At 38.2% G+C, this 21,681-nt stretch overlaps 1 protein-coding gene across 1 annotated transcript in view; it reads right to left on the bottom strand.

Moving 5' to 3' along the window:
• GOLGA4 (golgin A4) overlaps positions 1 to 21,681 on the bottom strand; it is a 57,625-nt gene that overhangs the window by 20,886 nt on the left and 15,058 nt on the right. Inside the window, exons 5-15 of the mRNA XM_054161021.1 lie at positions 21,075 to 21,389; positions 19,024 to 19,071; positions 18,566 to 18,622; positions 14,628 to 14,726; positions 12,680 to 12,818; positions 11,160 to 11,347; positions 10,083 to 10,166; positions 8,710 to 8,857; positions 2,160 to 2,338; positions 1,005 to 1,136; positions 501 to 656 (exon numbers count right to left, since the gene is read on the bottom strand). Coding sequence (XP_054016996.1) covers positions 501 to 656; positions 1,005 to 1,136; positions 2,160 to 2,338; positions 8,710 to 8,857; positions 10,083 to 10,166; positions 11,160 to 11,347; positions 12,680 to 12,818; positions 14,628 to 14,726; positions 18,566 to 18,622; positions 19,024 to 19,071; positions 21,075 to 21,389 — 1,545 coding nt within the window. The remainder of the gene's footprint in view (positions 1 to 500; positions 657 to 1,004; positions 1,137 to 2,159; positions 2,339 to 8,709; positions 8,858 to 10,082; positions 10,167 to 11,159; positions 11,348 to 12,679; positions 12,819 to 14,627; positions 14,727 to 18,565; positions 18,623 to 19,023; positions 19,072 to 21,074; positions 21,390 to 21,681) is intronic.

The raw sequence follows: 21,681 nt of genomic DNA, 5'->3' as shown, positions 1-21,681 counted from the left end.
TATGAGAGATACATTCACATTTTCTTATGAAGCTAAAGTACCAATACATAGGATGAAAGATATTGAGAGTCCACAAAACTATTATGGAGCTTTGCACACATCCACTGATCTATCTTAATTCCACTTCTCACAGAAATGCTGCTGTAAAGTTAAAACACTTCTATAGGCAGAACTTCCAAACTAATATTTGGGAGTGCTAGAATAATGTATGAACTTGCATTAGCAGATAATACATTACCCATTACCTAAAGAACACTTCAAGATGTTTATTTGGCTACAAATTCATACCCCACTCCATGATACCAAGTGAATGTATTTCTACCTTTCACCATCCAAAACTAGAAGTTGCAGCATATCACAGCAAGACATTAAATTTCTGTAACTACAAGAAGCATTGTGAAATTAAAACCACCCAACCACTGGAAATCTGTAAACCTGTCATAGGTAAATACATACTGAAGGCAATGCCAAACATTTACCCTATTGGAATATTTACTCACAGTTCTGAAAGTTTCTACTTCTTCCTGCATCTTCTCAACTTTCTTGTCACACTCTGACTGTATTGCTTTCTTCTGCAGCTCTAATTCTTCTAAGGCTAGGGATTCTTGCTGCTCTTTTTCTTGAAGGGTTTTTAAACACTCACTCTGATTTTTTTCCTGCATCAAAAATTAAGATTAAACCCAATACAGTTATCATACTTTCAAAAAGAGTACAATAGGATATTTACAAACCCATTAATAGGAGTCATACACTGACAGCCTGCATTTTCTCTACACACACAGTCTGTATTTCACTTGTGAAAACAAAATTGTTCTAAACCACTTCTATTTTCTTCAGAACCACTGGTCATCTACTTCTCTTTGTATGAAACAGAGAATGTAATCCAGCCTTTCATCTTGGTTGGTTTACCACAAATAATTCAGAGAAATAATGGTATGTCCTCACTTGATTCCGTTGCTAATGGGGAATTGTGTGAAATCCCTACATATTTTAGGGATACTTACAAGAGCTGCCCTCAGCTTCTCCTGGAATTCCTTTTCTTGGGCCTGCAATTTCTCCTTGAGCTCCAGATCTTTTGTAGCCATTTCTTTTTTATGGAATTTTTCTAGTTCAGCCACACGCTCCTCTGAAGATTTCTGTGAAACAAAGTCAGAAAAAAAAAATTATTTCAAAATACTAAATAACAAAACTTTTAGTATTATTTCTTAACAAGAAAAGCAGCATACCAAAGAGAGGAAAGCAGAACATCTCTTTATTTCCTCTAAATAACTAACAATGTTAAGGACTTATGGTTCTTATTTTCAAGCTTGAAACTATCCATCTTCCTTCTCAAGTCTTCCACAGCCCTGCCAATAGAAAACTCTTCTACCAAGGTGAACTTAAATGATTTCCATTTCAGTTCAGATGTGATAATAAACTGCAAGAGGAACTTCTGTCTGTAGCTTTCCCTGTAATCTTATTTCATGAGCCACAAAGTCAAGTGGTGACAGCCATCTGCAACCTACGTATGTGTTTTATTTCAGAATAATGTAATTTAAGTTTCTCCTCCTCCTAAAGCATCAGTGCATTCTTTTAGAAAAATTAGCAATATGAACAAATGTCAACATCAGAACTGCAATATAAAGGCATGGAAATTCACAGCTTTGAAAGGCACATGAATTAATCCTGCAATTGCTTCTTAAATAAGGCAAATGAAGCAAATTTTAGCAATTCTTAACTAGCAAACAGTTTGGCAACAAGTTCTTAAACATTTACACACACTAGCCTAGGATAATCATTAGAAGTATTTAGCATTAAACCCCAAAATCCTGCAGAGATGTGGGAGTTGACTGTAATTAATTTCTTCTTGGCTTCCTTTAAAGTCTCAAGTAAACTTCTAGTAAATAATTTTCTTAAATATTGTGAAACAGAGCAGTACTGCTCATTTTTACACACCTCTAATGTACTGGTTTTAAACTGTTAGAGGAAAAAAAAATATATATGGAGGTTTCTATGTTGTCTTAAGTAAATCTTAAAATTTTTCAAGTAAATTATTTTTTATAGATATTATGAAATAGCAAAAACTTGATAACAAAGTTATGGTATACAAATATATTTTACACCTATAGTTCTGTTATTAGATTAAAAGCCAACAACACAGGATGAGTTTCAGCTTTTACCTTCATAATCTCAACCACCTCCTGTTTCACTCTGGTTAACTCCCGTTGAAGGTTTACCCTCTCTTCCTCACTTGCCTTTTCTACTGCCTTGATTTTTTCATCCATTTCTACCTGCAGTTTTTTCCGGGCTTCCTCTGTCTTTTGGGCCATACTCAGAGCCCTCTCAAGCTCTTCAAAAGCTGTAAAGAAAAGAAAAGTATATGACAGTCATGAAATATTTATGTCCCTTGATACAACAACACAATTCTCAGAAACTGTAAATTAAACAAGTAACAGAGGAATGAACTTAGAAATCCATGAAGAAGTCACATGGGTTTATTATTTAGAAAAGAAAAAGAACTGACAAATAACTGTGAATGTCTTTCAACACATTCTTTAGCTTCCATTTTCCCCCTCCTAAAATCTCTCTAAAATACATAAACCACATAAAAGAACTATGGCTCCTCTTCTGGCCATATGTGCTGAACAACTTTTTAAAAAAACAAAATAAAAATCTGCATGAAGAAATGCTTGTGTCTTCTGAAGACTGTCCTTTGCTTCTAAACTTCACAAATAAAATACAAGAAAAAATACTAAGATCTGCTCCTAGAAAACTTGAACATCTATAAGATGTTCCACAAGAAAATTCAGGTGGCAGTGAAGAAACGTATTTACATTTGCACACGATGCAAGAACATTTCAAATGAGAAGCAATGATGCCACAGCTTTTTTCCTGAGAAGTATTCTAAGATTATCCATAGATGACTATTAAATTTAAAAAGTAAAACAATCCTGTGTTGTGAGTTGTTATTATTATTGTTGTTATTATTCCATACCAACATCTGAGTTTCTCACTGAAACTGATGGCAGAATCTACAAAAAATTACACAACATTAGAATTTGATCACTGCTAGGGAAATCTCTTCCAGAGCATATCATGAATGTGAAAAACCCCTGCTGTAAATCAAAGGAATATTCAGTCTCAGAATAGTCTATTATACTGTGATTATTTTTTTTTTTGCATAAAAGGACTTTGTGAAAAACACCCGTGTAAAACTCAATCATAATGCCAATTTCCATGACCATATTTATTTGACCATAATGACCATAATTTATTTGAGCATAAAACCTCTGGAATTAAATTATTCTATTATATCCTGGACTACTTGAAAACTATACTGGGAGCAGACAAAACAAAATTACTTTTAACATGTTATTTAGTATGCTAAGATTTCTTCCACTTAGTTCTGTTGCAAGAAGAAAATCACAACGAATGCATCCATCTCTTGTTGCCTTGACTCACCATTATTTCGTAGGCATTGACAGCAATTCTCATACTAGTTGGATGTTTTTGAAGCTATCTTTAACAGCATTTGGTCATGTGTTTGATGAGTGAATAATTTCCATTGCACATCTTCTGATAGCATTTAAACACAAACTTTAAATCACAATCTGTATTTTTGAGGCAATGATGCAAATACGTTTCCAAACGCCTTAATTCCAAAAACCTGCATTCACCCAAATTCTGACCATTTCCACAATATTCTTGTTTCCTGAAGAAGCCTGTCCTTGACTACTGAAAGCACCAACTGTATTTTAGCACCAAACAGGGTTGCTATTGACATTGCCAATATCAAAACACATCACTGTATCCACTTTTTCACTCCTTGTTCTACTTAAACAATAAATACTTTAACTCATTACAAGAAAGTAGGAGCACTATCAATTATTTCAAAGAGCAAAGCAGTCTAAAACATAATGCAAGCATGCAGGAGGCTTATAGCTCCTTTCTTTCCAAGCACAGTTCTTCACAGTTCCCATCAAGGAGTTTGCCATCTGAGATCTGCAGAACTCTATTCCTCCCCTCTTGCCACCCTGGGTACCACTTGGTTATGAACACAGCCGGCACAAAGTCATTTGGAGAATGGCACCAACCTCCCTGATGCTTCTCTCAGCTCTAACAAAAGCACACACAGCCAGCAAAAATGGCCAAGTCCTTCAGTATTTCAGCATCATACATTGCTTTTGGGGAAAAACAAAAAACCCAAAAAACCAACAAAACAAGCCTACACACCTTCACAAAGTATACCTTGAATATAAAGCCTGCAAGTAAAAGATGAAGTTATTTCGCTTTTCCAGGCATCTTTTCTGATTCTTGCTCTGAGCCACATTTATTTCTATTTGAGAAACCTGTTACTTCTGCTAAAGAAAAGAGAATGCATTTGCTGCAGCCCACAAATCCACTGAAAAGAAGATCCAGGTTCACACTAGGATTGACTACTGATAGGTAAGAGCTGAGCAACATGCGGTGTGACAGCTGCATCACTGGAACTGCAAGCAGGATGCTAATAGAAAGCTGATGGATAAAATGCCAGGGGGCATGAAAGCACAAAGAAGCAACACTTCACAGAAACACTTAGCTCTCTAAAAGGTAAATTCTATGCATCTCAGGCACTTCTAGCACTTGAAGCAAAACAAAATGTTTTAATTAAAAAAAAAATAAAAATCACAGAATGAGAGGGATTGGAAGTGACCTTTGCAGATTATTCAGTCCAACACTCCTGCCAGAGCAAGTTCACTTAGAGCAGATTGCACATTCAAAGTAGTCAGCTCTAGTGTGGCATGACACAGCTGAGTTTCAGACCAGCAGAGGGTTAAACTATCATTCAGTAGACATAACATGGCCTGAATTATTGTTATTATTTTTAATCTGTGGGAAATTTTACTTCTACTGTGGATAAAAGTATTGAGTAAAGTCCACTTTTTTATCCAAATACATCTATTCTCAATGTAGAGAGTAAAGACACTGCCTGTGCTCTACCCCAACCAGCAGAGCTACTGTTCAGCAAAGGTCTTTTTAGCAAGACACTGGTCAAGGCAAGTCTACAAAAGCACAGTGGCAAATCAGAAACAACGTGTGCAAAATCTCAATGACATGACCAAACCAAGTAATCCAGAAATTTGTCTGATCAATGTTGAAGAAGTGCAAGGCTACAAAATTGATTTTTATAAAATGTGCTAGAGAGCTGACTGCTTTAATCATAGAATGGGTTGGGCTTGAAGAGACCTAAAGGTCCTTTAGTCCAAACCCCCTGCAGTGAGCTGGTACATCTTCAAACTACACCAGTTTACTCAGAGTCCTGTCCAGTCTGGCCTCCAGGGTTTCCAGGGATGGCAGATCTACCACCTGTCTGGGCAACCTCTGTCAGTGTTTCACCATGTTCAGTGCAAAATCTTTCTTCCCTGTATTTAGCCTAAACCTCGTCTCTTTTAGTTTACAGTCATCACCCCCTGTTCTGTCACAACAGGCCCTGCATCTTTCTCATAGATCCCGCTTTTACACATGCTCCAAAGCAGCAGTCTGAGTTTCCTTTTCCTTGCCTCTTCTACCCAGTGTAACACCAGTCCATGCTGTGAGTTCTTCCTTACTCTCCCAGTGCTGCATCTGGTATCTTCAACTGCAGTGCCATCTACTGCTGAAAATCATGAGGAAAGCACCAAATAGGATGGCAAAGGAGGGATTTTCACATTTTCTTGCTGAAGGCTGAAAGCAGGCATCTTGTCAAAAGCTCGAGGAACAAAGGTTGAATTAATTTCCTACAGCCGATTTGTGTCTTTAAGCAGGATTTTAAATGCACACTCCAAGCTTTTTGTTTCTCTGTAGAAAGGTGCAAAATGCACCTTAATTAAGCTTGTAAAAGAAATGTTGCCCACAGAGAATGGCAAAGTAAAGCAAAACTAATTTGCTTTGTAACAACTGTTTTCTGCTTACTGTACAGAATATAAATAAGTCAATAATTTGCATCCTGAGAAGTCAAGACTTATATTGAGTAGTGTCAGGGAAATGAACTTCAGTTTACCAGTACATTTACATACTAAACAGCTTTTCTGAATGAAAATGTGAAGAATCAATGTACAATGCAAAGTATTAAAAAAATCTGCTGTACTTACTTCAAGTAAAACTGCCTGAGAAGCACAGAATTTACATTTTAGACTCCAGTTCAAGCACCCAATGTGTGATGTAAGAAAAAAGAGCCCTTACCCCAGTCCTGTTCATACAAGGCTTGGGAAAGGCACCATGATTCACTTATTGGCATGTGTGGATGCACAAAAACAAGATGCTCTGTGAGATTTCAACATAACATACCTCTAACTACAAAAAAAATGAACTTCAACTGGGGAGACCAAGTATTACACAACATAAAATAAGCATACATATCTTTTCACGATTTCAGTACACAAAAATGCATTATTAAATCAAACACTGGAGCATTTCACTGAAGGCACTGAATTACAAAGAAAAAAGCCAGACACATAACACTAGGCAAGTTAAAAAAATGAAGTTGAATAATAAACCACATTTTGCCTACAACATAGCAGTGTGATAGTAAATCCCAAAATGTATGTGGTAGTTTCAGGCTGTGCCTTGAAAATTTTCCACAGATCTTGAACAGAAAATGGTAGAATATAAATAAATCACCACTGAATGTAAAAAGGAAAATAAGTTCTAAACTATCGCATTGGGTAGACTACTAACTAAGTCGGTTTAGACCAACTTTCTTTCTCTTTTCGGCTTCTTTGCTCTAGCAGATACTAGCTCTGGCTTCTGCTTGGCTTGGCTGACCTTGGCTGTGTTCTTTGTTGTGGTTGAGTATCTAACCAATTTTCTCCTCTTTCTCTCCTCTACCACATACAGGGTTCGGGGGGGGAGGGAAGCAGGGAAGGGGAAACTATTATTAGCCCCCTGGTTCTGGCCAGGAGGGTTCTTGTACTGTTTATAAATTGCAAATAACTGTAAATATTGTATATTTTGCACATATCCATTGCATTTCATTGTAGATTGTAGTTTTGCTTGTAAATATAGCTTCATTTGCTTCCAACTGAGCTGGTCTGGCAATTTAATGTTGGGGGGAATTTTCAACCCACCACAACATATCACATATATATTCCACAAAGACAATTCTTCACTAAATCATGACACAGAAGTCTAGAATTTTAAAGTTATCTTGCATTAACTGTCCAAGAAGGAGAATGTTAGACATGTTGACCTCAAATACATGGAATTGCCAAATTCTTTAAACTGGTACAACTCAAAGGTTGCGACCCAGAAGCAATTTCAGGCTTTCTTGATATTAACGGTGGGTTTCTCAAATGACTGGACAATTTAGTTCAACTGTACTGAACTACATTTTGGAATGCATAAAGCCAAGGAAGTAATAGAAAAACCTCATAAAGGCCATCTTATATTTCATCTGTATTAGAAGGAGTAATAATTGATTTTCTAAGGGTTCTAAGCATGCATATATAAGTATTAACAGAGGCCTAAAATCTCCCCCTAGGAAAGTGCAGCATACTTAACACATTTTTCAGAAGTGAAATGACTTCTCACTACAATAGTTAAGTTTGCCAGGCTGCCAGGCATTCAGAGCATCAACTCTAACCCATTTTCAGCTTCTGGCAATGCAAACCTGAGGAAATTACTGTATAAGCCAGAGCAGGTAGGTATTAGTTCATAATGAAGAGGTTTCTACCACTTAAAACCCCACTGTGTTTCAAATAACTACGGCAATAACTTCCTACCTACAGAACTACTAAAAATCCTTCATTTTTCCTTTTTTAATTAATCATGAAGAAAAACTTCCTAGTCTCCAAGTACTGAATAAAATCTAACTGTAGCAGGACTGACTCACTTCTCAAATATGATTTTCCAGTACTAAAGATGCATGCAACCTGAAAGGGCAGGGGAAAAGGACAGCTAATCAATATGTTTCTTACTTTCAGAAAACGGATGTTGAACCTGCTTTTCTGTATTACAGCAGAATTATCTACCCAAACTCATCTTTTAAAAGTTCTGATTTAAATCTATGTAGGTTTAAAATAAATCCCAATGAACTGTATTGTTTGAACTTCTCGTTGCTTTTTAGAGAAAGAAAACACGTATAATGTTCTATATGAACTAACCACATCTGGGCTTCTGCCAGAAGAGTGAACAGTTAACATTACCTAATTTCTGTCAAAAGCAGGCTACAGTGTGTAACAGTTACATAACCAGGTTCCAAGCCTGAAGCAAAAGTGTCACTGCTGATTCACTGAAGTCAGAAGTACTTTCACTAACATTACTGAAAGAAAATTATAATGGTTGTAAGATATCTTCTTGTTTCTAAGTCTTCTCAAGCTCTTACACACTCACTCCCTGCTATGTTTTCTACATAAGACACTGGTGACATTATAATGATAATTCATAGTTAGGTGTAATTTTCCCTACTGAAATTATACCAGCACAAAACTGTCAGCCTTTTCTCCTACAAGCAGGAAAGTACAGCTGCCCTTCAGCAGTCTGCTCCCTAACTCCATTTGTACTGATAGCAGAAACAAATCAGAAACAGCCCTCAACTCTGCTGGCTTGAAGTGAAGTTAGTAATGACACTAGCAGGGGTGGTATGTAGAACATCAGGAAAAAGAGCATCTCTTAGTACTTTTTTCCAAACAACTGATGAAGGAGCACAAAAAGACCACACTGAAGGTTTCTCATGTTTAGATGTGGAAACTAATAATCTCCAGAATTTCTTACCAGCTTTGTCAGATTTTTCTTTCTGTTCCTTTAATTCCTCGCCTTTTGTAGTGACTTGTTTGATCCGAGCACGCAATTGGGCTATCTCCTCCTCCTTCATTTCCAATGTTTCGTGCATCTGTCGCTTTGTCTCTGCAATTACCATACCCTATGGAAAAGGTCCTTGTGATAAAAAGCTAGCAAATAAATAAAACATATAGGATCACAGGATGTCAGGAGGTGGAAGGGACCTCTGGAGATGGAGTCCAACCCCGCTGCCAGAGCAGGACCTTAAAATCTAGTGCAGGTCGCTGCACTAGATTATAGCTGAAACAATTTCAGACCAGGACACAAGCCTTGTCAGGAATAAAACTTAGTCTATCACTACAAGACCAGAGATGGTGGCATTTTTCTATGTCAGAAAACAGAAAATGCTAACAAAAAGAAGGTAAGAACAAAGATTATTTTGAAGAGTAGCCAAAATTTATCCAGTGGTGGAAAGAACTCTTCCAGACAACTAAGGGCCATCAGAAAATGTTCTTCCCCTGGTATAGATACATTTCTTTGAAATACGCATTCTGTGAATAAACTGAAACTAAAAGCAACACAGTGTGCAAGCTCCTCCTTAGAGAACAAGCACATATAATGAGTGTTATGTCCTCTTGCTCATTACAACATCAGAAGTTATTCCATCTCTACCCAGAGGTGAGGTTTTTTTGAGGTACCTTCCCTCCTGTCTGTGTGGGAGGGCCTGTGAGAGTGGGTTGTGTTGACCCAGGACAACATACCAAGACTGTGATAAAACAGCCAAATACTTTAAGGAACAAAATACTGAGGAATTCTTCATATTTTTAAGAAACTACAATTACTTTTCTTTCATTGGTCATTTACAAAATTAATTTACATTGTATCTCATCTTCCTTAGTGCTTGAGGGTTTTTTGTTTGCTGTGGGGTTTTTTGGTTGGGTTTTGTTGTTGTTGCTTTTAATTCTCATTTCATTTTTCTAAGCTGGCATTGTGAAGTCTCTTCAGCATAATTGCTCTGTCCTAGATAACATGATCTTGCATTATTAAGTTTAACCTTACTTCTCTCTCTTATTCAAGGTGAGGCTAGGCAAGGCTCTGGGCAACCTGATATAGTTGAGGGGGTTGGACTACATGACCTTTGGAGGTCCCTTCCAACCCAAACCACTCTACGATTCTATAACCTAACAGACAAATACCCTAAATCATCTATACAATAAAATTCTCAGGTAGCTTAAATTATTTGCTTGTTAAAACATAAATCAAAACACACAGGAGGACTAAGAATAGCTTCTAATTCCAAGAAGCCAAACTGAGTTTTAAACAATCTTCTGAAAATTAGAGTTTAAAGAAAATAATTTTTTTTTTACCTTGTCTTGCTCCAGCTGCTCAATCAAATTCTTCGCATCACGCAACTGCGTGATCAGTTTAGTCTTCTCAGCCATGTGAAGGTCCTAAAACAAAGACACCAACTACAAGTTAAAAGCACTGCCGCCTGTAGAGAAAATACTTTCTCCTGACAAACAGCCTATGTTTGGCTCTTACCCTACACTGTGCCTTGGAGGAAGAACATAGAACAGAATGCAGAGAAATTTAAGTAGGCAGCTTTAAATTAGCTTTATACATCCCAATGCAAGGCTGCCTCATGCCTTCCATAATAATTAGGTATCTGAAGGCTTTGCTTTGACATTCCTGCATGGATGTCAAAATTGCTACAGTAAAACAGGCAAGAATCCTCTTGGGGTACCTGTTCTACTGCCTGCATCTCTGCTTACAAAAGGATTTCAGCAATGCAACATAGTTGCTCATTACAGGCCTTGCGCTGGGAAACATCCTCAAAACAGTGTTTCAGCACTCTTTCGAATCAGGCTGGTGTTTTGAGACCAAGACAAAGAAGGTGGTCACTAGAACTGAAGTTGAGTACAGTTACACTTGTGATATTTTCATGTTCCCATTACTATCAGCTACTTAACCTTTAGTCCACACTTGGTATTAATGACCTTAAAAGGCAAACTGAGCAAAATATTAATGTGGCTTTGGGACTGCAGTTACATTACCTTCACTGTACTGTGTTCCTCACTGTCCTGCCTTTCTCTGTTCATCTATGTAACTGCTGCCTCTTCCACTAGGTCTTAAAGGTTTGATCACTTCATCTCATTCGTCTGTGCTAGAGCATTTTTTTTTGTCACCCCTGCTTCCCACAGCTACTTCATCTCTGATAATGTTTTGATGGTTATTTTTACAGTAAAGTTTCATATCCAAGGTTTCCATCTTTACAGGTTTTTGAGTAACTGCTCTGTGTGTTCATTTCCAAGTGAGTTTTCTACATCTAACTCAAAAAAAAAATAAAGGCACAGTTTAATGGCTTGTCCTACTAACAAATTTTGGAAATATCTGAGTTCTTGTGTTTTAGTAGTAACTGCTGAATTTCAGAGGATTTTCCATACCTTCATTTTTTCCAGTTCTTGAAGCCTCTCCTCTAACTGTTCTTGAAGTGCCTCTTTCTCGTTGGTTAACTGGGCGCAGCGCTCCTTATGTGACCGAATCATCTCCTTACAACGTTGTAGCAAGTTCTCTTGGCGCTTCACCCTCTGAGTAAGAGTTTCCAGTGTTTTAACAGAATCTTCATTGCCCTCTACAAGACAGCAATACCAACATTATTGTATGCCCACCACTTCCAAAATGTAGCTCAACATTCATCTTTCACATTACGGGTGTCCCACAGATCTCTAAAGTTATGCAAAGTCTGCAAAAACTTCATAGTGACTACTACAACTGCCAGAAATGTGCTGCTACACAAAGAATAGTAAATACCAGCTTTTACTCCAAATTAATTTGCAAAACCATGTTTACTACATGAGCTTCATAACCAACCTATTATTCACCAAGGTTTTCTATGCAATTAAGAAGTCATCATGTCTACTGCTACTAGCTGAATACTCATGGCAGGGGAAAAAAAGAAAAATCACAAAAGCAAGGCAATTTGCATCTCTGAAGTGCCAAGCACACAGATTCCTGCTTTCCCAGGGCTGAATATGATGGTAACTCCAAAATACCCAGGTTGGCAATACTATATTCAGCAGGAATATATAGCTCTTTCTGAGCTGTACTCCTAACTTTACCCTCTCTGGGTAATACTTTACTGTGTGTTCTGCTCTGATGCTATGAAGATTGTAAGTGTACTCAGCCATAACCTTACACACTATAGCCCAGAAGCAGACTCCAGCATAAGAAACATCTTGAATTCTGATTCTTAGGGACTGAATATTTAGGTTACGTCCTAAGCACTATGAAAGACAACACTGGATAAGAAAACCTATGATGCAATCCTTCATGCCATCCTAACACAAAAATTGTGGCAGACACTGAACAAATATAATTTCAAGGTGCATGCTCACCTCTCTCTGAACCCTATGAAAGATACCAATGAATGGCACATTCATTACATATCAGCATTATAAATGTGTCCCTTGCTTAGTAATCAAACATACACAGCACTGGGTGTCCCCATAACTCAATGTCCTAATGTGGAGAACACTTAAGATTACTCAACAGCATGAATACCAAAATTGATCTTTGTTTTTACTTTTTCCTAAGAAAAAAAAGACATAGCTGACATGTCGTCTCCTCTCTGAACTCTAGGGATAGGTTCCTGCTTATGGGGTACAGAATTTCTTAACCATATTAGGTAGGGATACTAACAACCTCTAACAGCAAAAGCAGTAATTGCTATCTTCATAACTAACAAAGTCTAGATGATTCAGATTGTATTCTTATGAAAATTTTTTATCTTAGAAGGGTTACCTTGTCCTCTAGCTGCCATGCTGTTTTCAAAGCAACCATCTCCTTCTAGAAAAGACATCCTCCCTATAACATGTTCAGCCCTGAAGTATTTTTACTCCATCACAAGTAACAGCAGGCTTATTCCCTAAAATCCATGACACCTTGAAAAAGTTACACCACCTACCATTGCTTCCTGGTTCCACAGGGTTTTCTGCACTGATCTCTTTTGGGGGATTCTGAACTTGCAGTTCCGATTGGGTATTCGGATCAGGCAATTCGGTGCCTATCTGACCATTCTGTAACCTCTGTTTCAGCAGTGATACCTAAACAAAATGGGACGTTTTGTTAAAAAAAAACAAAAACCCTAAGGATTCTAAGTAGATCATGTTTTCATCTTCAAAACGAGAATCAAATAAAATTGGTATCAGAGAATGGAAAAATCTGTCTGAATCTTCCAGCATTTTTTAAGATCAGAATGATGCTTCCAATTAACAAAAGTCATATCATTATGAGTGGAGAAAGAAAGACCAATTAAGCAAATCACATCATTTTTTCCATAGCAATTTTAGTTTAAACATCTGCTCTGTTATGTTCTTACTAACAGAGACATTACAAAGACATTTAAGCACATATCAAACAATTATATTTTACAGGAGTGAGATTTTACAAAGGAGTATTTTACAAAGGTGTCCTCTACCGCAGATGCACTTTACTTCTTGATAATTATACATCACAGAATCATAGAATCACCCAGGTTGGAAGGGACCTTTAAAGACCATCTAGTCTAACTTCCCTGCAGTGAGCAGGGACACCCTCAACTAGAACAAGTCGCCCAGAGCCCTGTCAAACCTCACCTTGAATATCTCCAGGGATGGGGCCTCAACCACCTTTCTGGACAACCTGTTCCAGTGCTCAACCACTCTCACTGGAAAGAACTTCTTCCTAACATCCAGGCTAAATCTACTCTTCTCTAATTTCAAATCCTCAGGAAGCCTTGCAACACCACAGCATTTTTAATAGAGTTCAAAGGGTCATCATCAGTGGGACAGAATCAACTTGGAGGCCTGTGGCCAGTGGTGTTCCCCAGGGGTCAGTATTGGGTGCAGTTTTGTTCAATATCTTTATCAGTGACCTGGATGAGGAGATTGAGAGTACCCTCAACAAGTTTGCTGATGATACAAAACTGGGGGGGGGGGGGGGGGGAGGCAGGGCTGACACCCCATCAGGCTGTGTAGCCATCCAAAGTGACCTGGACAGGAGACTTGGGTGCAGGCAAACCTCATGAAGTTTAATAAGGACAAGTGAAGGGACCTACATCTGGGGAGGAATAACAACAAGCAACAGTACAGGTTAGGGGCTGCCCTGATGGAAAGCAGCACCACAGAAAAAGACTTTGCTGGTGGACAGCAAGTTCTCCATGGGACAGCAATGTGCCGTTGAGGCCAGAAAAGCCAGTGGTATCCTGGGATGCATCAAGAAGGGTGTGTCCAGCAGGTCTAGGGAAGTTCTACCTCTCTACTCTGCCCTGGTGAGACCACACTTGGAATACTGCATCCAGTTTTGGGTTCCCCAGTTCAAGAAAGACAGAGAACTGCCAGAGAGAATCCAATGGAGAGCCATGAGGATAATTAGGAGACTTGAGCACCTCCCCTATGAAGAGAGACTGAGATCTCTGGGGCTATGTAGTCTTTGAGAAGACTTAGAGGGGATCTCATCAATGTGTATAAATATCTGTGGGGTGGGTGTCAAGTGGAGGGGACCAAGTTCTTTTCAGTGGTGCACAGTAATAAGACAAGAAACAACAGGTTCAAACTTGAAAACAGAAGATTTCACCTCAACATAAGAAACTTCTTTACAGTGAGGGTGATGGAGCACTGGAACAGGCTGCCCAGGGAGGATGTGGAGTCTCCTTCTCTGGAGGCTTTCAAAACCCACCTGGATGCATTCCTGTGCAGACCACCCTAAGTGATCCTGCTTTGGCAGCGGGGGTGGACCCGATGATCTCTGGAGGTCCCTTCCAACCTCCAATATACTGTAATACTATGAAATAGATCATGAAAGAAAGACAGAAAGAAAATACAAGGCAGTAGGAAAAACAGCTTTAAAGAAATCTGCTGGGCAAGGTATCTTACCTGAGTCTGCAGGACACTAATAAGTTGATCTTTTTCTTCTAAGGAAGCATCAAATTCCTCTTGGAGATGTTTCTTAGCTTGTTGATCCATTTGGAGTTCCTGAGAATCATAAATAAAAGCATCTCAAATATAAACCAAAATGTAAATTTAAAAGGCTTATCAAAATATTACAAAATACTACTAAAAACACTTCTTTTGCAGTTGTGACCCCAGAACACAATCATCAAGTAGATACTTCTTTTCCTGTACAACATTCCACATAAGAACATCCCATAACATCAGCATTAGAATAGCAACAGTCTAGATTTGATACAAAATTATCAAACATTCTTTCTTCTTAAGTTTGTGGAGAGATCACTTCAAGCCTGCTCCTAAAAACTGTTTTCCATGCACACATTTCTCCCAGAAGTAGGAAGACTGCACATTGGTAAACTAGATTCTTCATTTAACCACCAGATAGGTCAACATAAATAGCAGAAATGTAAGTTTATTTTATGCTCATCCAATATGCTAGCATTCTAACATGACAAATGCCATTTCTAAGAGCAGAAATTTGAGACTCTCTATTCTATAAACATGCCTTATATGAGAAAGTCAGATGTCAAAGAATTTAACTATGTAGCTTTATTTGCTATTACTATTTAATCAACTAAATACCTTTAGAAACTTGCAGATGTTGCCTAAATGCATTAGTAGGATCTATGTAACCTTAAAAAATAATGCCTTAGGGAGGTGTCTTATAGTCTTACTATGCTTTTAAAGTTTCACTATTTTAATGTCTTTAAATAATTGATGTTCTAATAGAAAACAAATGTATTTAAGATAACATTAATTCATATCTAGCAGCCTACAGAAAGAATCACAGCCATGCACATTTCATGCATGCACTATAATTTCCCAAACTTGCATTTTCATTTTTCTTTTATTTATGTATTTACTACATCATATTTATCTCCCCAGGAAACGAATGCTTCTATGCCCATTATTCTGCAAAGATGTCTCATATAAAAACAAGTGCCACTCATATATGCAGCTTCTGTTAGCAGGCAAAGACAGAGAATGACTGAAAAGAGAAAGAGAGAATAAAAAACAAACAAGAAACAAAACACAGAGCACTGGAAGCTTCCTGCATTGCTCTCCTCTGACTCTGATTCTTGTTTTTATGCTCTCTTGCTGCTTTTCCCTTACCTCCAACAGCAAATCCCTGGTGCCATAGCTGAGCTCATACCAGCTTTGAGAAGAGGTATAAGCTGAGCCTGTCCAGCCAAGAACAGGCAAGACAGTCCTAGAAAGCAACATGGGGAGAACTGCAACTGTCTCTTCACTAGTAGCTACATCCACTTTTAAATCCTGCACCGTCTCAGGTTCTCAAAAGCTACTGATCACATTTCTGCCTTGTGCTTCCGAGTTTTATAAGCAGTTCCTTCCAAGCAAAACAAAGCAGCTCAGTACAAGTGCCAAACAGATTTACTGAAACCAATGCAGACATAATCCTTTTAGGATCCTGCAGTGCCTCCTGATCCTTGTCTGAGAGGGAAAGCACTGAAGGCTGCTTGAAGACTGCTGTTGAGGAATTACACTTAACAGTAGAAAACTAGGGTAAGATAAAGACGCATTGATTCCCAGGGACTATTTTGCACTGCCAACTTGGCCTTAAAGGAGACTTAGCTTCAGGTGACCCTCTTAAACTAAACTTGTCTGATTCCACATATTTATGGACAAAATGGACTGTATGAATTTTGAATGAATTTTGAAAATTAATTTCTGATGAATTATTGCTTCAAAGACTGATCTATTTTATACCATTTTAGCTTCCACAATGCCTATATACCATTGCACTTGCAGTTATGCTTTAAAGTCTAATGAATAAAGCCTTTGGTACCTAACACTTGGGCTTCCAAAATACCAAAAAACCTAATTTTTGAAGTTTTTCAATTAATAAAAGAAGAATGTCAGTGTTAGATTGGAAGACATTTTTTAGCTACAAGATTTATACCAAATATATATACATGTTTACATATATAAATTAGAAAAACAATAAATACATCACAGAATCACCAAGGTTGGAAGAGACCTCAAAGATCATCAAGTGAAACCTGTCACCACAGACCTCATGACTAAACCATGGCACCAAGTGCCACGTCCAATCCCCTCTTGAACACCTCCAGGGACGGTGACTCCACTGCCTTCCTGGGCAGCCCATTCCAATGGCTAACAACTCTCTCAGTGAGGAACTTTCTCCTCAAATATACCTGAAATAAAGACTATGGCAGAAGCAGAAAACTATGCAGAAGTCCAACCCTTTTTCCCAATCAAAAGCTTTATCTCTGGTATATATATGTCTTCCAGACTTTACCAAGTACCTATAAGCTCGAAAACTAAACCTAGTGGAACATGGGGACATACAGACTTAACATAGAGCTTTTCATTTGACCTTGTAGTGAACTGGGAAATAACTACTGGCAAGCCACGGGTCAGTCATGCTGCAGGTTTTCTCCTCCTAAGGGCTGACAGTTTAGCTTAGGATAGGGTGACAGCCCAGGCACAAGCTCCAGCTCAGATAAGCACAGCACACCCAGCACTCTGGTCCACTCTTTTCAGTTGCTCGGGCAGAAGCAAGCGCAGATCTCAACCAAACACACAATTCACACCCTGCTTGTCTAGATTACACCCTGAGGTACTGGAGAGAGAACCCTGCAACTTCCCTCCTCACAGTGAACTCCTTGGACACAACTGGCTGCCTGGCCAGTCACACAGGGGCAGTTCAGATGCTGAGTCACTGTCTCTCACCCTCAGGAGAGACACTGGTCCCTGTCTGCAGGCAAAACACAAAACTGCATAGAATTAGTCTGCCTTCAGGCAAAGGTGGGACCTTGCCAAGGTCTGATAGGTCTAGCCAACTCTATCCCATTGCTGCTGCTCAGCAAGATACATGCCAAAACCAAGGAATGCATTCACAGAGAAAGCCCATGGCTTTGAGCAAGCTGGTACCCAACTTTCAAGCAAGGTTAGGCCCTCCCACACCTGTGCCTGAACCTGATTCTGCACTGGCTCTTCCAGCAGTAAAAAAGCTTCAGCTTCACATTCTGCTTCACCAAGGTTTGACAATATAGCTTTTGTGACCCTGCCCTTTTAATTTCCTCTGCCCAATAACCTGTAGACCTTTTAATTAAATTGAATATGTTTATTATCAATATAAAACTAATTATAGCTTCTTATCCTTTTTTTTAAAATAGTCATTAAAATCTTTTTTTTAAATTGCCTGTTACATGTCTTTGCCTAACATTAGTATTTCTCAATACTAGAAGAATCATAAAATGGCTTAGGTTGGAAAGGACCTTAGAGATCCCATGGGCAGGCATGCCTCTCAACTATACTCGGATGCTCAAGGACTCATCCAACCTGGCCTTGGACATCCCCAAGAAAGCAGCATCCACAACTTCCCTGGGCAACCTATTCCAGAGTCTCACCATCCTCATACTGAAGAACCTCTTCCTAAAATCAAGTCTAAACCTACTCTCCCTTAGCTTCAAACCATTCCCCCTTGCCCTGTTGCTAGAAACCCCTATGAGAAGTCCCTCTCCAGCCCTCTTCTAGGATTCCTTCAGATATTGTAAAGCAGCTCTAGGGTCCCAAACTGCAAAGGAACATCTACTGTTGGGCCAAACAATACTGCAAGAACAACACACAGCAACACACATTTCTACCTGTCTCAGAATGAAGAGAAAAGCAGATCAGTCAGTACAAGGAACTGCTTTGTCTTACAACATATGACAATAAGCTGCTTCAGCAGAAAGAAGCCAGAGAAATAATCCCATATGAACAAAAGAAAAAAACCTGCAGTGCAACAGAAAATATTTTGTGAACAAAAGAATCAAGGGCTAGACAGAGAAAGACCCTATGTATGTGTGATGTAAAGTCACAATAAAGGAAATTACCTCTCTCAGTTCTCCAATTTTGCGAAATGCTTTATCCTGGCTTTGACTCAGAATTCCCTTAAAAAAAAGCATGAATAAACATCAGGTATTAAATGTAACTTTATATATAAAACCTAAATAAAATTCACAGAATTGAATTTCAGAAGAAGATTTAATGACTTGTATTTTTCTTTCAAGTTAAGCTTGATGTGTATTATCACAAATTTGGGGTTGGCAATCTGCAAGCTGAATTCAGCTGATGCAATATGAAAGAAACCATAGTTATTTTGAGAACAACTATTCACTTGGCATCCTTAGAAATCCTAGCTAAGAAAGTGTCTTTTGTCACACACAAACATGTATATGTGAAAACAGTGTATTGCTTATACAACGACACACACAATGCACTGACAGTTAAATCTGTACTCCACATTTTAAGATTCAGAAAAGCATCCAGGGCAGATAAAAGTTCTGCTTACCTGTAGCTTCTTCTTCTCCTGCTGGATAACTTGATAAGCAGACACCAGCTAAAATACAGAAATCGGGTATAATGATGATAATGCATCCTCTTATAGCTCTCAAAATAATTTGCTTAGTTGTATCACTATCTTCATTTTCAAAATCATCACTTGAGTTAAGCTCTGCTGACAGAAATGTACTTAAATTTTTCCTTTCTCCATTTACGTAATATCTCCAATGTCTTAAAAACACAACAAATGATGAGGTTACTCAGTATTCACATAGAGAAGACCTCTAAGAGCAGCTATGCTTCAATACAGGGAGTCAAAACCCAACTATATCAGAAAGTTACCCCCCAGACAGCAAAGAGTAAGGGAGCTTAAGAACAATTAATTTTATAATGAGTATGCATTAAAAAATATACTTACAAATCTAGCAAAAGGTCTGTGTAACACTGAATGTTCTCATCCCCTGTACTTTGCATATACTCAGCAAAGACAGATGGGAAGTGGACAATATTTCTCTTTGTAAGCTGACAAAAGGACTTCATGAGTAGCTGCACAATTTGGTGTAATTAAAAATTTGATCACAATTGCCTAAGCTGTCCAAAGCTGAAGTAGCATAATGGTACTTGGAACTAGAATAATAAACTTTCAAGTTGCTCAAAAATTAAAGGAACACAAATCCAAAACACTAAAACAAGAAATCTTTGAGTCAAAATCCATCTCCAAATTCATACGTAAAATAAAATAGGATTTTTCAGAACTCAAATTTACTTCTGTTTTTAGTCATATTTAATTTTCCTTTAAAAGAAAAATAAAACTACTGTGGATGGTTCCTCTCCCATAGTTTTGAGACACTACCTTTGTACCCTACTTTAAATGAGAAGAAAAGTTTATATCCTAAGTAGTCACTACATATATTGGATTGGATGTGATGATCTTGAAGGCCTCTTCCAACCTGGTTTATTCTATGTATTCTATTCTACTTCTTCCAAGATCCAGCATTCTTTACAATAAACTAAAGAAACTCACAAAAGTAGAAAAGGAAAAAAAAACAACCCCACAAGCCTTTCTGACTTGCAAAATTAAGACTCGCTGGGCAGATAACACTAAAAAAAAAACCCAACCCAAAACAACTCCAAAAAACCCACCACTAAAACAAACCTATGAACTGAAGAATTTTCATTTTATCAACACTATAAATATATACTTAAATGTATCTTATCATACTGTCTGTAAGAGAATAAAGGACACGACAATTACTGAATTAATGAAAGACAACTCTCTTCTCAAGCATATGCTGAATAGTGTAATTGCTGGGTATGTATTGTAGATTCCAGGGATTTTGACACTAGTAGTCAAAAGTCTGCACAGGAATTTTTGTATATGAGGGCAGCAAATATTAAAAAAAAAAAAAAAAAAGTAAAGAAAAGAGTTTTAAATACAGCACACACACATACTTTAAAAATAAACAAATAAATTCCGCATCACTACTTGGAAAGCTTGACTTTGCCCAACAATTTGGAAAAGAAGTAGTAAAACTGTTCTATCATTGGTTTTTACTAAAATAAAATAGCAAAAGAAATAGTCCTTGAACTAATTCCTCCCAGGGAATACATAGAAAATATAAGAAATAGAACTTATTTATTGAAAACAAAATGCTTGCCTATTGCACATGCATAGAATATACACTGTGCACTTCAAAAGCAAGTTTCAGAAGAGAAGTAGATTTGCTGTCATGTGCTTACCCCTGTACTGAACTCCACCCCTTGTTATGGGCAGAAATCTTCACAGGCCTACTTTGTGCTCATTAATCTCTATTGCTGAATACATGAAATTATTTACAAACAAGATGAAAAGTATGTCCACATTTTATTAGCAGAGAAGCTTTGCTTCTATCTAGGCCAAAACCAACTAGACTTACAGCAATAAATTTAGCTTCCACCTCAGCCGTGAGTTGATCCTTTTGCTCCAGACAAGAAAACAAAAAGATCATCCACTACTGCATTATCTGTTAGCATCATCTTTTTCCCCTATCCTGCAGATGAGTCTGTCACAACATTGCCTACCTCCGAGTATTTTCCCCTATAGTTGCCCAAACTGCGTTCCATCCTGCGCAGTCGCTGCAGCAGCTGCTCTTTGCTGAGGCTGTCCACGTTTCCTGAATGCTCTTCTGTTTCACTTTCAATGTCAGAAGGTGGATTGAAGGTGGGACCAGCTGCGTCCACGTCCAGTCGATTCAGTGAGTCTCTTGAAGACGTTCGTACCAGTGACTCCTTAGATGGTGAGCGGAACAGGGACTCTTTCACCGGACTTCGAAACAAAGACTCCATGGAGGGAACTCGGAGCTGAAGCCTCTGGGCGAAAGACTGAGTGTCACTCAGCTGCAATAATTTAAAGCAAGGAATTATTTCTGTGCTGCTTTTAGGCAAACACCCTGAAGCCCAGGAAACAAGCCTGACCTAGGCAAAGAAATGACTGTTGCCGAACACATGCATGACACCAAAGAGCTACCACTCCCTTAGAAGAAGCACCTCCTTGTGCAGAAAAATTGTGCGTGCAACTACCAGATGAGGGCAACTTCAGACAGCAATGAAGTCCAACAAACTACAGCTCAAATTTAAGCTTGTAACAGGATGTATTTCAGTGCAACACCTTTAAAAAGTGAAGAATATG

The sequence above is a fragment of the Dryobates pubescens genome, chromosome 4, assembly GCF_014839835.1.
Source record: "Dryobates pubescens isolate bDryPub1 chromosome 4, bDryPub1.pri, whole genome shotgun sequence".
Taxonomy (NCBI): Eukaryota; Metazoa; Chordata; class Aves; order Piciformes; family Picidae; genus Dryobates; species Dryobates pubescens.
The sequence above is the reverse complement of the archived record's forward strand: the minus strand, read 5'-3'. Positions and strand labels throughout refer to the sequence as shown.